General features: G+C 43.5%; 1 protein-coding gene across 1 annotated transcript in view; it reads left to right on the top strand.

Annotated features, from left to right (window-relative positions):
• Positions 1 to 9,661: 9,661 nt before the first annotated feature.
• PIK3R1 (phosphoinositide-3-kinase regulatory subunit 1) overlaps positions 9,662 to 17,901 on the top strand; it is a 61,737-nt gene continuing 53,497 nt past the window's right edge. Inside the window, exons 1-2 of the mRNA XM_082075060.1 lie at positions 9,662 to 9,807; positions 14,487 to 15,242. Coding sequence (XP_081931186.1) covers positions 14,909 to 15,242 — 334 coding nt within the window. The 5' untranslated portion in view covers positions 9,662 to 9,807; positions 14,487 to 14,908. The remainder of the gene's footprint in view (positions 9,808 to 14,486; positions 15,243 to 17,901) is intronic.

Consider the following 17,901-nt stretch of genomic DNA (forward strand, 5'->3'; position numbering starts at 1 on the left):
TCCTTCACCTTTCTTTTGAATAAGGTCTCGATCAGTTCACTACTCCATTGCTGAAATGCTATACTAAGCATTCTCTGTGATATTTTGTAGACCATTAGCAATCACAGGAAGAACAACAACAACAACAAACTACACAGTGGAAACTTTCAGTAATTTAAAAGTGAGATACTGGGCTGTGAATTCCACGGGCCCTCTCCCCTGCCCAGCTCTCCTGAGTGTAGCACCATGGGGTTGCATGTGCAACACAACACACCCTGATCACCCAGACCTCACTCTGCCTCTCTGTAGTGTCCATGGTCTCCAAGGACAACAGCTTACACTTTTTGTCACAGGTGAACCTACCACACCTGTCCCTATAACTCGTTTTCCACGTGGCTTGTATTACTCTCATTTTTGCTCTCCAGCTTCTTCCATTTTGTTGTTACAACAAGCAACTGAGGGTAAGTTGTGGCTAGACTAAGACATGTCACTTGGAAAGGGCACATCATAGGCTCATCCAACTTGGAGCTTCCCTGGGTGACACTTTTCGTCATAAATATCTAAATTAAAATTATTACTGTCCTGGTTTTGTTAAAAACAAGTTTCTCTTTTAGTGAATTTGCCTGTCAGATAAAGCCTTCATATTAGCTGCATTTTCCTGGAGAACCAGACACATGTTTTGGTAAACATAGCAATGGAATGCAAACTTATTGATAAGCATGGATGGACATCTCGTGAGAGGGACAACAAGAAACAAGTGACCAAGAAACTGACCAACTGTGTATAACATTCCATTCACGTGAATACTTTATTTAAAAGTGGGAGATCACGAGGATCTCGTCCCTTTGCCTTTCCCTTTTCCATTCTCCTTATGGCCAACATTAGGAGAGGACCTTGCTAGTCGTCCCTGAGAACTGAGGCCTAGTGACAGACTGAATCCAGCTCCGGTTGGCTGCAGAGTCCAATCCAGGACTTTGGGTGCGGGCTCTGCAGTTGCTGAGACTTTCAAGATTGGTTTTGTATATTTTGTATATTTCCTCTATTCTTATTAGTAGCATTAGTGAAACATCTTTAATTTTTTTCCAACTCTCTTCTCTCTGTCCTTCTTTCCCTCCCGATTGCCTGTCCTTAGTGGGAAAGGGGGAGAGGGAGGGGTAAAAGGGGGAAGTGGGGGGGAGAGGAGGTTAACAATACATCTGCCAGGGTTTTATTGTCACCCCGCAATCTAACCCTCGATAATTACCTAAATATCTAAAGGCCTCTGTGCTGGGTGCTCTGCAAGCACTGAGAGAAATCAGCCTTGCAGGAACATTGGCCCTCCCTGGACCATCATTTTCTGCACCCTGGCCTTCCAGAAAAATGAGATTGTAGTCCTCAGGTGCTGTGGGGCAATCAGAGACAGAGTATTTCCTCCCTACAGTCAAGCCCGTTGGCAGTCTTGAGCTCAGCCATATACAAGAACAGCCACAGTTTCAAAACACATCACACTGCTTTAATAGCACTTCCTCTCATCAGCTTCCAAGAAAATGTTTGCTGTACCAGCAACTCTTCTGTCCTGCACTTAACCATGATGTTTCTTACTGTGCATCTGACCATATCACTGTGTTCCCACACTCTGTACATTTTGCGATTTTTCCCTTATACTCAAGCCATCAGTATCTTCTGCTTCTTTTAAGACTTTCTCTATAGAAGGACTCACGAAAGTCAAACCATTTCTTTCATGTGTCACATTCAAGATTTTTTATGTTGGCTACTGTCTTGATCCACTTCTGTACTGAGTTTAGCTATCTTTTACATCTTCAAGGCTGTCACAAGATCCCTCTGAGATCTGACTTATGATATGACACAGCTGATGAACTACAAGTTCCCCAAATTCCTTTACTTTAAAGGGAGATGCTTCAGGAAACAGGCCAGAGGGCAGTCCTGTTTCTTAAAAATCTGGTGACCCTGCCATAAGCCACAGTTGCATCACATCAAGGGATATTTCAGCAGCAAGCTGCATGAATAAATTGCGCTACACAACACAGCTTCTGCTTCCACCAGCTGGCATGCTCAAATAAGGGCCTGATGAGGCAGCTCATTTAAATCGTGATCTGAAGAGGATTGTGGTACCTTTGCACCAGCCACTGATTTTTGTTGGCCACCCAAACCTATGCCTATCCCCAAAAAATGGCCAGCCCCCTACATCAGTAACAAATACTGTCAAAGACAACACACCTCTGTTCTAGGTCCATTTCTTTCTTCTATAACAGTTATTTGGAGGCACTCCTTTTCCAAAATGCATTTTGTTTCCAAAGTCATACAGAAGTGAAATGCTCATTCTTACATGAAATGTGCAACAACAATGCACAAATTGGTGAGTAATAGGCAGATACCACCATCCTTATCTTTAAACTTCCATTCTTCTCCTTAGACCCCAAAACCTTACTTTAAAATTGTGGTTTTCTGCCCCCCCTTCTCCTCTTCTTTGTGGTTTAACAGATAAAGTCAGAATGGGAGGAGGTTTCACCGCTTTTGCTGCATGTAAAAACATTAAATTATTCTGTTATTCTGAGGCTTACTGATAGTATGAAGATGACAACTGAACATGAAGGATAGCACTTTCTCGTTCTGCTCCTAACAGAGGGCTTCTTTGGTTGGGTTTTTCAGTTTAGCAAATTCCTGTTGCAATTGTCTTGATATAAGCTCTTCAAGTTTTTACCTCCATTTTTTTCCCCCAAATAGCATTTTTCTTTTCCCTATTTTTTTAGTTTTGCAAAGAAAACTTCTAAACAACTATCCAGTTTATACAGAAATATACTAGTTCGCATATGTTTGTCAAATCCTAATCTTAATCCAATTTAAAAAGGTGTCCTAGGAGCACATACCAAATAAATATTTCCATAGAAATGTCATATGTTATATATGGACTCTATTACATCCCAAATTAAAATAAAAGCCACTCAATTTTCATAGAATCATAGACCCGCAGAATTATTTAGGGTGGAAAGGACCTCCGAGGGCCACCTAGTCCAGCCTCCCCAGTTAGCTCCTACCAGGGCTAGATTCAAAGTCAGATCATGAAAACAAAAAAGGGTTCCAAACAGTAACTGCTCATATAATTCCTCGTTTTACACTGACATTCATTTAATAGTTTTGTAACACTTTTACAATGAAACAATTTCTTGTAGTACAGCAACTACACCGTAGCCTTGAAATGACACACTCAGACAACAGACACAGTTAGCAACCAATTGCATGTGCATGTGTTGGTACACACATGTGATGAAGAGACCCATGAGGAATCATGCTGTCCTGTAGCTGCAAGGTGGAACTGACACTTTTGGTTCCACTTGCTGTTGCTACCAAGGAATAACAAAGACAACTTGCTGCCATGCATTTCCCCTGCAAAAGTGAGACGCAAATATTTTCGGCCTTCTTGGCTAACTGAGATTTAAGGAAGCTTGATTTTTTAAGAAGCAGCACATATATTATCATTTTGAGCTTGTTAAAACGACAGCTTTCATGTTGTGTCATAATATTCGCAAAAAACAGGTGGAAGCCATGTTGCTGCATCATTAGTTAGCAACAGAATACCATGATACAGCCAATTAATCATGTTGCAAAGCTGTCTTAGAGTTCAAAAAATAATAGCGCTGGACAATCAGATTAAACAGCAAAGATTAATTCTTTTATTGCTGAAAAAAACCAAAACAAAACAAAAACCTGCTTCCCCAGACCAGGCAGCAAAAAAAATACACTTTTCTTCTGACCCTGAGTTCCTACTAGCTTCACAGGATGAGCCCTAATTTTGTGTTTGCTTCCTAGCACTGTAATTGTTAGAGATATCATTCAAGTTATATTTTATGTAGGAGCAACAGCACATGTTCCTGCCTGGCAGAATTTGGATTATTCATGCCCATATTGCAGTGAATTTCGCAGGCTCCACAAAACCACATCTAAATTGGCAAGCTTTCCAAGGCTTGGTCTTGCATCTTATGCACTTTGCAAGAGAAGGGAAGGTACCATCTATCAAGTACCCATACCGACACTTACTGTGATGAGTGACTCCTATGAATAATTGATTTAGGGGCCAGGATGGCTCAGACAACTGGTAACAAGATGTGACCGCTTCCACCTCAGTGTTATTGGAAGAAACTAGACAACTCTTGCTCTATACAAACCGACAGAAAATGACTAAACAGTCTCAACCTACATTAAACTGCGTCTATTATACTACCCAGACCAAGCTCACTACTGCAGGATGCAAATTTGCCTGTGATCAGCTGTCAATATCAAAACCTACAAATGGCACCTATAGGGAAACAGGCTCAGTAGAAAACTCATCTACCGATGGCAGTGGAAATTTAGATATATTATTACTCACAGGGGTCTTACTGCTCTCGGTGTTCCTACTCAGATGGCGCTGATAGATGTCAGATGAACAAATGATATAGTGCACATGAAAACTCCCAAGATTTCTGTTCATGCTGCACCACTTGTTTACACAGAAGACATGAGCCTTGCACAGCTGTCAAGCCTAGACTTTTCTATCACTTAGTGTACAAGCACTGAAAGAGCAGAGGAGGAATTATTCACAGATTTCATAAAAAGCAGAATCTATGTTTATGTAATTTTACATGGTCGAAAGATAAACACAGATGTTGCATTTGCAGATATGATATTTATAACAATATTTTATCAATTATGCTGTGCTTCAGAGATGGAAAAACATGGTCTATTTATTTGTCTTAATAGCCTGTAGATCCAAAAAATAGATTCTCACAGATTTTAAAAGGTTTCTTGACAAAATGTAAATTTTTATACATTTAGTTAGTCAAAATTATGAGACTAGAGAAAAAGATTACATAAAAAGTCAACTTTCAGATGACTAAAAATAGCTGGCTTTTTTAAGAAAAATAATTTCAAGACTTTTCATGAACACAAAGTATTTTCTGGATGTGATTTGCACACAGAAATCTTGTTTTGTGTTTTAGAAATGTGCATCAAAGCAAATTGGAGAAACTCCTTGCTAACAGATCATATTGCAGAGGTAAAGCCCTCTTCTTTTACAACTACAGTCTTTCAGTTTTCAGATATTGGGTGGGAGCAAGGGAGTGATTTTTGGGTCAGTTTGCTTCTGGTGGGAAAACTTAATCAAGAGAAAGTATGATTTCTCAGGGTTTGTGTCTTTTTCTGATAATTCATATACACATGTACTTACAGAACCACAAAAGGCCTCCAGTGGTCACCTACTGCACCTCTCTGAATGAGGCAGGACAACCAGTATCTCTGACAGGCAGCTGCTTGACCACCATTCCTAAAAACCTCCAGTGATGGAGATTCTACCAAAAGCCTTGGATGTCCACCATAGCATGAAATGAATCGTACACTGAAAGTGTCTATAAAGGGATATTTGTCTGATTAGCTGAGATACTGACATTCATTGCTGATGTCAGGTTTTTGGCTGGATAGAAGCCATTCCATCGTTTCCACAGAACCGAAATAAACTCAAATCACATCACGCTGTGATGCCCAGCATGACTGGCACACTGCTAATCAGCTTCCATCCAGTTTTAACATAAAGGTTGTCAGGCTTACTTCTCTTATTCTCAATATGATAGCAAGCTTTCCTTCTTTCTTTCCTCAATTCCTCTATCTTATTTTTAGCTTGTTCTTTCTTTTTTATATGCTAAAATGTTTTTAAGGAGTGAAGAAACTTGCTTTTCATGCCACTGTTTTGACTTCAGAAACACACTTAAAACCAAATTTTTGGGCAGCAATATTTTCTTTGTCCTGCCTATGACAGGAGCACATCACCATTCACAGTCTGATGCTTGTCCTTCGTGTGATCCATTTTATTTATTTTGTATTTAATTCATGTATACAATACTGTTGCAGGGGTGTAATTTGGCCGGGGCAGGGGGGGCGGGGGGAGTGGTGGTGCAGGGGAGCACGTCGAGTGTATCCACCACAAATACCTATGGACAGTTTTTCCTGTTGTTTCCATGGCTCCCCACTATGGTCACTCCTTTGGGAATTATACATGAGTCACTTAGCGAAGTGTGCTAGTAGAACAGCATAGTTACACTCTATGAATTCATTTTCATCTTTGGGAGTAAGAAAGGATGTAAGAGTTGATTCTCTTTCAACTTCAGCCTTCAAATCAGCTGTTTGAAACCCCACTGTTGCAGGATGGTACAATATAGTGTAATGAATCACAAGATTCTGTTCTGAACTTAGTAAACGATATATGTCATTAGCATTCATCACAGCTAAGGTATATCCCAATAAAACTCCCCTGCATGGTCTCTTCAGCTTTTGCCCACGCTATAGCAGAAGATCAGATTCAGCACTGATAAAATCCACTAATCTAGGTATCTTACTTTACAAATGGATTTGCCTTGATATCTTAGAAGTAGCAGAAGGAAATCTCCCTGCTCAAAATATGCTAAAGAAGAAAAATGGAGTGTGCTAGTTGTAGTGGAAGAGATCTAATGCTCTGGGAACTCTGCTTTCCTCACAGATCCTGTGATGAATGTATTTTCCTCTCAGTTTCCATACTTCAAAATTTCCTTTCTGAAATCAAGCTGAACTTTTTTTGCCAGACAAAAGGGAACTTCCAGGGTAGATTCCCTCCAGGGCTGCATGACCTTTACCACAGAAAGCTCACCCAGTGGTAAGATGCAAAGGCTCAAATCACCTGACTGCTACTAGTACTGAACAAAAGACCTGCTCACTTTTTTATTGCATTCCCCTAAGCAGCCTCTGGCAGAAAGGCTCAAGAGATCTCCTGACAGATGGAGACTACAGTTGTCTTCCTCAGCAAGAACAACTGTGTATGGCTTGTACCTTGATTATCCTGCCCTCTACCCACACATCACCCTTCTCTCTTTTCTTCTTCCCACTGACTGTTGCCTTGACAATCCCTCCCATTTACATGTTGCCTCAATGAGTTTTGAGGCAAAGAATATCCTTCTCAACAAACCTAGACCTAATCAAACACATCTACATGCATAACACCCACTGTAATCTTTATAAGAAAAAGCTTTATGCATTCCTTAAGACCCCCTTAAAAGTAGCTGATTGAAGAAGGAGCCCAGGTCTTCAACACGTGCATCCTCCTCCTTATCACACTTTACACCAGAGTACTGTTTTGCAGTGTTCCTGGAGCAAACCTTATTGCATAGCCTTTACCTACCAAGATTAGACATACGAAATTATTCCTGCAGACACTGGGATATTGCTGCGGTTGGTGGTGGAAGGAATGTGAGAGAGCTGGAGTGATTTTGAGACAGAAGTCACAACAAGTCTGTCAGTAAAGCCAGCAAGCAGTGCAACCTGCTGCTATTGCCTCTCCTCTCTCTTTGGGTCCCTTTCTCTCCTTGATCAACAGAGAAAGCAGCAAGTGAGGTGCTTGTGGCAAACTCAAAAGTCAAGTTCAGGATGGAAAACTGGTGAAGAAAGCAGAGACTGAGCTGCTCATCTATTACAGAGGGGAGGATGGAAGGAGGTCCTCAACCCTGCCCTGGAGACTTTCTCCTCCAGTGAGGGACACCATGCCAGCAGGGAAGGAGCACTAGCGCTGCACCTCACCTGTGGGACAAGTCTAGTCTCACCAGTTGGAAACCATTACTCGAGTGTTTTTTAGTTCCCTTAAATACCCATTGTCAGGCCAGTGCCCAGGACTGGCATTCCAACCAGCCAGTCTGTCTAATCCCCTTCAAAACTCATGCTGTTTTTGCCCTTAGCAACAGCAAATGCCAGAGACAGCAGTCTGGACAGAAGAAATGGAACATTCTTTCTTAACTCTGCTTCTGCCTGCATTTTCAATACCACAAAAAAAATGTATGAGACAAGGGCTGGCATTTCCCTCAACAATTTTACTATTCAGTATTTACATCACAGCAAGGCTTTTGCTTATGTACAAACACCACCCTCTGTTCCAAAAGGAGTTTCTAGTTTAAAAGTCATTCTGGGTGTTTAGATTGCCAGATAGGCTAATGAGGGCATTTCTACCATCTTCTGGGGACTGGATGCTGTGATTCAAAGACTGCAGCCTTGCAGTGCTCTGTCACGCCCCTGGGGGGTCAGATCCACACTGCCACCTCAAGAGGCCTTGGGAGCTGTCATCTTCTCTCATCTGCAGTCCTGAAGTGAACAGAGTCCTAATGAATCAATGTGGAAATGATTAATGGGTGTCAGGAAACATCCTTCTAGTGTCTCTTGGAAGCCTGCAAAGTTTCAATGAGAAGAAAAGTAAAATCCTCTCCAAAGCATAAGAGGCCATGAAAGGGCATCTTTTAAAGAAATTATAGATTATAAGGGATTTCCACCTTTTCCTCATACTCAGTACAACCAAGTTGCTTGTTTCAGAACATTTTTCAGGAAAAATACCTCCAAAGGTCTAAGAATTCCAAAACCACACTCTGACCTATTGCGGTTGGCAAAAACTGGTTACATCTTGTAGTAAAACTGTTCCACTTCTTCTCTCAGTTGTTCATGATCAGCCCATAAGCTAATTCACTGTTTCAGGATGCCCAGCTGCCAAATTAAAGTAACATGAACTCTTCCCTTCCCCCCAGCCAACATGTATTCTTCTTTCAATCCTAAGACTTCAGGCTATCTTTACCAGTCCTATAGTTTCTCACAGGGTATTTCAAGGCCTGATCCTTGCACGCTGTCCTAACAAATGCCTTGTTCTTGCTTTTGATGTTCTCCATATCCCTCATTTGGCTGCGTCTAATCAGGTCAACCCCTGGCACTTGTATTTGCAGCATGGATCTCAACGGACCTTTAGCTTCTTTCTTGCACGGCTGCCCTTGCCTTCGCTCCCTGCCAGCCTGGATGTGTTACACTTTCGCTTAAACCACTTTCTTCTCTTTCACAGCGACACCTACAAGGACTGACTCATGGTAACATATGTACGCATATTTAGTATCTAAAGATAAACTGAGACCTGTTCAAACATGGAACACATACCTCAGCAGCACAACTCTCTTGCTGCAACCTCGTGGTGGTGTGTCACACCCTCATGTTGTCAGATCCACTGGAGATTGTGTGCTCCTTGGGGCAGGGAATGTTACTTTATTCTGCCCTGCACAGAGCCTCGCAAACCTACGCACCGTGCGATGGTAATTAATGGTACCAACCGAAGATCTCTGCAGCTGCACAGGCAGCTGCCGTCTTCCCCCCGCTCCACCGCACGCGCTGCCCGGGAGCTCTGGCCGGGCCGGGGCCGGGGGCGCTGGAGCGGGGCTGGGGCGGCGCACGGCTGGGCACTGGGGACCGGAGCCGACAGTTCTGCTCTGGGCACACTCCACCGATGTAACATATTACGTCAATTTGAGGGGGAGGGAAGGAAAAAAGAGGAGAAAAATCCCCAAAGAGGAACTCGGCAGAAGCACATGTTCCGCGCACTGCCGCTCCCCGGCCTGGCCGGGCCTGGCCTTCCGCAGCCGAGGCCCCGCGCCGGGGGGAGGCGGCGCCAGAGACTCTTCGCCGCGGGCGGGAGCCCCGGACAGCCCAACACCGCCTCCGCCTGCCTGCCCCGCGGGCCGGCCTGGGGTGAGCCCGGGGCCGGGGCTGGGGGACGGCGCGCACCGCCCCTCGGCAGCCGTCAGTCAGCGGGGCGGGCGGGGCGGAGGACGGCAGAGGTTGGCGGGCGCGCCGGGGGCGGGGCGGAGGCAGCGCTGGCGGCGGGCACGGCGCCGCTCCGGCACTGGTGCGGAGAGCGCGGCTGGGAAAGGGGGGCCGGGCGCACGGCGGGACGGGCGCACGGCGGAGAGCGGGGCAACGGCTGCCCGGCGGCGGGAGAGCGACAGTGGAGGCATCGCCGCCGCTGCTGAGGTAGACGGGTGCCGCCGCGGACGCCTCATCTGGTGCTGCCCCGCGAGCGGCTGCCGGGGCAGGGGAGCCCGTGCGGGACGGGGCCGGGCCGTGCGGCGCCTGGGACCCGGGCACCGGCCGCCTCCGTGGCGTGACAGGCCGAGCGGGAGCGCCGCCGCCGCCGCCTCGTGAAACTTTTTCCCCCGTCCGGGGCTGGCTGTGGCGCCGCCGAGCCCTCCGGCGCGGCAGGCCCGGGCGGGCGCCCGCTGCGGCCGGAGCCGAGCCCTAGGGGCGGTGGAGCTTCTCCCCCCACGGCCGGGGCGCTTCCTGGTCGGGCAGGGCGGGCGGCGCGCCGTGCCGTGCCGGGGGCGACACCCGGCGACCGCAGGGCTGCCCGGGAGCCCCGTCCCCGCTGTGTGCTGTGCGGAGCCGGGCTGGTGCCCCCGCCCGGCTGGTGTTCCCGGGGCGGCGAGAGAGGTGCCCGTAGGAACCGCTGAGGCGGCCGTAGCCGGGGGGAGCGGACGGCGCGGCGCCGAGCCAGCCTGTCCCCGGGTCTCCGCCGAGGACGGTCCCGGCGGCTTTCTGACCGTCCCCGGGCCAGAGAGCTCCGTCCCCGCGCAGCCCTTCCCAGGCGGTGGAGGGGCGGCGACCCCCGAGCGGGCTGGGGTGCAGGGACCAAGCTCCGGCCTCTGGACTCCCGGAGGGGTGAGCTTGCCGGCCTCCTGGCAGGATGGAAGCTCAATCTGTATTGCCTTCCTATTTTTTTTAGTTAGTTTATTGCTTATTTTCTGAAGCCGTCCTTATGCTCCCCTCCTTCTTCCGTAGCTTTGCAGCCTGTGTAAAGTCTTGGAGATGTTTCAGAATAGGACGTGCTTTACGGTGTCCGCAGTGAAGTTAATGTATTTCTTCCGTGTGGTATTCTACTGGTTCAACAGTAGAATCTCCACAGGGTCAAAATTACTCTTTCAAAGACTGGAAGTGGTATAAAGGTGTTATAATATGCATCTCCTTCACAATATATCATGGACCTCACTTTCTTGCAGAAAATAATTTTCTGATGTGTTACTTGGTCATCTCCGTTTGGAGAGTGACAGCACCGTATGTCAGAGGTAACTGTGGCTTGAGTTACAGGTGTATAGACACCTGGTGGGGAGAAGATTCGGTCTTCAAGCACATTCCCTGCTTACACTTTGATTTGTGTCATTTCAGTGCCTCCCTAAGTATGTTAGTCTGCTCTTCTGTTGATGAAGCTCATAATTGCAGTGGAAGGGAAGTTCATGTTAGGCAGTGTTTCCCTAGAGATTTTTGGAGTGAGGGAGATGGCTGTATGAGGAGACACATTTTTTTTAAAATGTGTTAATATAAAGATGAAGAAAATCTTTGCTTGCCTTGTACAGGGGTGCTGTGTCAGTAACACATACGCACCCCTCTGGTTGGGCTGGTAGTAGCATGGATTCTCAGAGCTGAAGTTTTTATACTCAGTCACCAAAGGAATGCTAGCTAGTGTGGGAGGAAATGCTTGGGTACCAGTGGAGTGGGAACCAGACATCATTTTTAATAAGGGGAGCAGGGTGGGGTGGAGGGGAAGCTTTCATGTCCCCTTCCTTTTCCACTTAAATTTACAAGAATCTCTTGTATCTTTCTGTTGAATTTTAAATTTTATAACTGTTGAAATGCCCAACATAAACTATTCTGCTGAGACACCAAAATTCTGCCTCAACTCAGGAATCTTTCATTGGGATCAAGCTCTTAGACAGTAAATAAAAAACAAATGAGCGTTTGATTCTCTTACAATTCTTCTTACTCCTTTTCCATTCCACCAGCCAAATGGAAATCGAGTAATACATCATCTCAAATATAACAATGCTTCTTGCCTAAAGTGTTTGGTTTGGTTTTTTCTCCTCTACTTAAGATGGTCTCCTAGCTATTTATTTTAAGACTAAGTAGTGTAAGTCAGTTTGAGTCAAAATGTCTGAGTGTACAGACCATCTAACTTCACTAGGAATAAAGGGGATTTGTTTATACGGGATCTTAACAGAGCTGTAAGTAAAGAAAGGTCGAAGCAGGCTCTTTGGAGATGTTGCAGTGTTACTGGGCTGGTATGGAGAATTGGTCATTGTGCCAGTGTTAGGGCTGTCTGCAAGGTTCTTGGAGTCTAAGTCTTCCTCTGTCCCCAGACGTGACAGATAGTGAGAACAGAAAAAGGCATAAATCCAAGAAATGCAGCATGGCTCACTCATGGGAGTGTCTCCAGGTACACGGACAATAGATCAGTGGGGAGACAGGGTGCTGGGGGTCCTGTACCAAGGGCAATGCTGAGGAGCGAGTATGAACAAATATTGTGGCTCTGAGCCCCAGGGAAACTGGATTTGGGGAACCTCTCCTACCATAACTGCGTTGAGTTGTTTTAACATTCAAGTGCATCAGACGTTTTGGCCTATCTCATTAAGGTTTAGAGTTTTTAAAATATGCTTTAAAAACTGTCATGAGCAGTTTTTATGCTATTATGACATTTCCAGTTCTGTATTGTCAGACCAAGCATAAGAGACACAAGTACTCATTTTAAATATCTGGCCATAAAGTTGCTATGATACATTTGATAATAAAAGATCAGAGGAATAGGTCAAGTCAGTTAAATTATGCAGTGTTTATAAGACTGACTTCGTTGACTGCCAGAATGCCCGTAAGCAATAGGAGTGAAGTGAGTAGCTGTAGCAGAGCGCTTGTTGAACCTTTCTTAAAAAGAAAATAAGTATTTCGGAATAGTTAATGTAGTTGACGTGGTAATTTTCCAACAGGTTTTGCTTTGTGTAGTTGGTTTTGACTGGAAGCATTTAGATTGTCTCCAACACTTAGATGTAAGGTGTGTAAGTGCGTTTTGTTCCCTTCCTATCTGACATGGGAGGAACTCATGCTTTTGAAAAGGCTTCTGTACAATTTAATTGATACATGTGCTTTAGTTTTTTGTGGTGTCTTTTTTTTATTCCTCTCATTCTTGTCTGTACGCTTTCCTCTGGTAGAAGCAGCAAAATGAAATATCAGTGAAACTCTCTCGACATTACCAAACATCACAGACTTTGCAATTAATGTGAGCTAAGCAGCATAACTTGGTTTTTAAGAAGTGGCTGCAGAAATTTCTCATTAAAAATTTGGTGGGAGCTGGATGCCTAATCCACGTGGATAGATTTGCAGGTTATTAAAACAAATACTTGTTCATAGACTTTTTGAAATAAGAAGTGTAATTCAGGCTCCGGTAATTCTTTCCTTCAGCAAAAACTCATTGCAAGGGATGATAAGGAAGTTCTTCGAAAACTTACAAGATTTTCTTCTGTGTTTTGTTACAATAGGTGTTGTGCAGTAGGCTGCAGGGAATTATATTTAGATCTGATAGACTGAAGAGGAGCCACATAGAAATTAGGGATCAGGGTCATTCACTGGCAAAGGAAGCCCATATACATTCTTATAAACTTTGTAGCCTGTCAGTCATTTTCCAGGGACTTGGTGACAGAGATATTAGAGAATAAGGTGTGGAAAAGAGCTGACAGAAGTTCTCTGTTCTGGCCCTGTCTACTGATGCCTCTTTACAATGCAAAAGGCAGTGTTTCTCAAGAAAATGAGCTTTCTGTACTCTTAAGTACGTAGTACACAGTCAATGTCTTACCTGGTGGTATTACATAGCCCCTCAGGTCTTTTATTCAACTGTAATTTAGAAGCTTCAATGACACTGTGAGTAGTTAGCCCTTTCTGGTTCCCAGTGTAGAATTTCAAATTATGATTGGGCTTGTCTTTTTAAGTAGATGAAAATGACTTACAGTTGAAATAATGTTTAGAAAACTTTCACTGTTCTATACGTCTTTAAGCTACTGTTTTCTAAATGGATTTATTTTTAAAATGGTTGGGCAACCTTGAGTCAGATGTTCCCGCCTGTATTCTCTGGCCTTTAGTGTAATTTAAGCATACACCCTGATATTTTCCTCCTGCTAATGCTGCTCAGGTGTGCCTGTTTCAGTTGCTGATTGTTTTTCTACTATTATACCATAAACACATTAAAAAAAAATCTGGAAGATGGGGGAGCAGGGAAGCCCCTTTTTTTTAAGAAAACAGAACTTTGGTACTCAGCAAGTAATGGCTTTTTGTATTTTTTTGTTCTCCTGCATATTACAAAAAGACCCCTCCTTGTAATAGGTTTTTGGAATATATGCTTTGAGCTGGGTATTATTGCCACTCCTCACCCTCTGCATGAACAGCATGAGATTGAACGCCCCAGTGGTGAGTGTCAGCACTAATTACCATGAGCTCCTCCTCTGTCCTGGCAGACCACTGGGGAAGGGTTGTATCTGTGCATCTTCAGGGACATAACATGTAAAACCTTGCTGCCGGGTTAGATATTGCACTGGAGGGATAGCTCCAGAGCTTAGCCCTCTCAGAGACTTCAGTAGCCATAAGCCACAGAGAAGGGAACATGCCTCGTACTGCAGGGGTGCAAATTTGGTTCAAGTAGTTAGACATACATCCTTTATAAAAAACAAAGCGTTTGCTGGCAGATTTTATGTGAGGTCCCCTTATTGTTATATAGGGCTCTTTTGTGGGACACAACCTCTGCCAGTGTTGCAGAAAGCTGAAGTAATAAGTGGAAGCCCAAGTTCACAACTGTTAAGAGAATTTGAAACTATTTCACCAGTTTTCTCTTCTCTTTCTAGGAAGAGCATGCGTACAGAGTTCAGTGGCAGAATATTTAAGGTACGTGGGCGATCTGTGGCAAGTACATCTGAAGAAGGTGTGAGCAGCTACAAGAATCAGATGAACCTGAGGATGGAGACTCAGAAGTGCCAGCAAGGCCAGAAGAGGAACTAATTGGGAGAATATCGCTAGACATAGAAGAAGCGGAACACATACTTCTGCAACAATCAGAATAAATACATCAGTAAAACCATCAACAGTGAAATGACAGATCCTGGTGCTTTTTGATTCTCTGGTGGATTTTATTTCTTAGACATTGCTATTGGCATTTTTATTATCCCATTTAATACATTTTGAATCTCTTTGTACATAGAAGTATAACTGGACAATTGCATTTTGATACTGTGTAATAACACTTTTGAATGTTAAACCGTTTGCCAAGATGAGTGCTGAAGGATATCAATACAGAGCTTTATATGACTACAAGAAAGAGCGGGAAGAAGACATTGACTTGCACTTAGGGGATATCTTAACTGTGAATAAAGGTACCTTGCTAGCACTTGGATTCAGTGAAGGGGAAGAAGCAAAGCCTGATGAAATTGGTTGGTTAAATGGCTTTAATGAAACCACAGGGGAGAGGGGGGATTTCCCAGGAACTTACGTAGTGTACATTGGAAGAAAAAAAATATCTCCCCCAACTCCGAAGCCTCGTCCTCCTCGACCCCTTCCTGTAGCACCAAGTCCTGCAAAAGTTGAAGCAGAAAGTGAGCAACAAGGTCAGTACTGTTATCGGAATGTGTGTGTGTCCCATGTTTTTCAGATATTTTTGTGTCATAGACTTGTCTGATTGTACGTTTATGTGTATTACACCTGCTGGTCAGCTTTTTTAGTGCATGGCTTGTTTCAAGTCAATTAAAAATTGTTTCTGCTTTATAATATTCAGCTCACACACTTTGTAATTCATGTGCTTTGTCTCAGGCACCACGGAGACCAATAACTTGCTGTGAGGGACATCTCACAGGTTGGAAAGTATGCTTGTAATTCACAACTGTAAAGACTTAAATGGAGAATGAGCAGGGTAGCATTTATTTTTGGTTTCTAAGAAGCTGGTGGAAGTGTTTCCCTCTGCAGTTCATCAAACTCGCTATTGAGAAACTTCTTGGTGAATATGACAGTACAAATTTCAAATAGACAGAGTGTTCCTGTCATAAATTTCTTGCTAACAGCAAAAAATAAGTACTTTTTCTTGGAGGTTTACCTGTGGCATTAAAGGTAAGAGCAGCTATTTAAAAATGAACAATGAAATGATGAAAAATGAAGATTTAGCCTTTGTTTTGGGCATAGAGCATGAAGTAGAAAAATAGCATTTATGTAAACAAAGGAAAATATTTCCTTTGTCTAAACAGAAGTTGCTTTCTAACCTACATTTGCAACAGTATGTTGGGCAGAAGTCAGAATATGATCAGAACTCTTCTGTTTTAAAGAAGAAAGAGTTATCTTTTTTAATTAGAAAATCTTTAGACTAAAAAAACCTCCAACCTTCCTCCAAGTGATTTGTCTCTTTTACCTGCTGACATTCAGATATTTGGGTTTTACATATTAACAAGCCAAGTCCATCTTAGGATAGATTTTACATTGTTCTTTCACTTCTCAAAAGCCTAGAATGGCTTACACTGCTTTAACATCTAATACTTCTTAGGAAGCAGGAAATGCAAGTTGTAGTATATGATCCTTATTCTCACAGTGAAACAATAGCTGTGAATAATATCGTCACCCTCTACCTCCATAGAAATGTTGCAGCATCACTTACAAAGTTGTGGTATCAGTTGATCACTGTGTCTGTTATGAGTTTGTATACAGCTGTGCTGATAATCAACAAAGGTAAGAATGGATATCTAGGAAATTGTATGTGGCAACCAAGTGGAAACCTGGCAGAAGCATTTCTAGGTTGGTGGGGGCTTAATAAAGAGTAAAATCTGAACTGTTTTCTATAGCAATATCACTGAACACTCAAGAACTGCTTGCAAGTGTATAATGCCTAGGTGTACATCGTTGTTAGAGTGAAGGTGAGGGCAGATGGGGATGTGGCATTTTAGGTTATGCTGTCACTGTTTCTGAAGTCCTCAAACTCTCAGCCTCATTAGAGTCTCATGGTTTCTCATTAGGTTAACTCTGAAAATGAGGATTTTGAAAGAAAATGCTATTACTTTGGTCATTACTGGTATTGGGTATTAATATGTGCTGGTCAGGTAACATTGACTTTTTTCTTAACCCACCTGTGGAGATGGTTGTCTCCATCACATGTAACTGCAGAATAAACATGACCCTTTGGGTAGACACCTCCATGCTGACAGGTTATTTTGAAAGGCAGAGGGTGGAAGGAAATCTCATTCTTTGTGTGCATGCTGTGGTGAAGAAAACAGCATCCCAGGCTTCAATGCATTTATTGCTTGAAACTTGAAGCAATGCTTTGTAACTTGCTTGATCTCTGTGCTCGTGTGTGCTTGATGCTCGAGTTCACAGCTCCATGCTGTGAGCTGGCCATAGCGCTGTGCTGGCAAGTCCTGGCGTTAATCTCGCAGTTTCCAAGCCAGCCCCAGGACTGTGTCTGTAACAAACGTTTATGGGAGTTTCAGCTGCTAGGGCTTACTCCGGGAAATTCTGCTGCAGATTTGGGGGTCTGCTTAAATGTAGGCTTTTCTGCTTCCTTGGGAGGAGACAATGCCCCAGGCCTTAGTGATGAGATCTCCTAAACTGACATTTATTGCCTCTAGACAGAGTACTATTTACATACAATGTGTTTATTTTTAATAGCTTGAGACTGTATGGTTTTGAAACAAGAAATTGTGCTGTTTTACGAGGAGTTTTAATCTCAAAGTCTGCACACATGATCCTGCCTTGCTCTAAAATGTTTAAGAATCAGCTTGGACAACCTTGTATTTTTTCTGATTAAAAACCCGAAATGTTAAGTTCCCATACCTCCTTTTGGATTAAAGATTTTAAGCTTTATGTAAAAGGCTCTGTGCCTTCAGGAGTGCCCTAGAGTCAGGGATTAGACCCCCTCAACAGAATTGTGGGAAACACTGAAATTTAACCTACAAATAGGTCAAGAGTTAATGTTTAATTACTTTTAAAATAATATATGTTTACTTAAACTTGGAAAAATAATAAGAAACCATCTCTTTCCAGATCTTTTTACTGTAAAGAACCAAGGGAGAGAGCACTTCAAGTCTTAAAAACAAATTTGGGAAATGTTGTACCAAAAGAAACAGAAATGAAGGTGAATTTTTTAAGAGAGCAGCATGATACAAAAATGATATCTATGGTGAAACTAGAAGTGCAGGCTGAAATACAGTTCAGATAAAGAGTAATGTAGTAATACACAGTTGACTTTCAGATATCTTCATTATTTTTGTATATAAGATTTGGTGCAGG

The sequence above is a fragment of the Streptopelia decaocto genome (genome assembly GCF_964273445.1).
Source record: "Streptopelia decaocto genome assembly, chromosome: Z".
In the NCBI taxonomy this organism is placed as follows: domain Eukaryota; kingdom Metazoa; phylum Chordata; class Aves; order Columbiformes; family Columbidae; genus Streptopelia; species Streptopelia decaocto.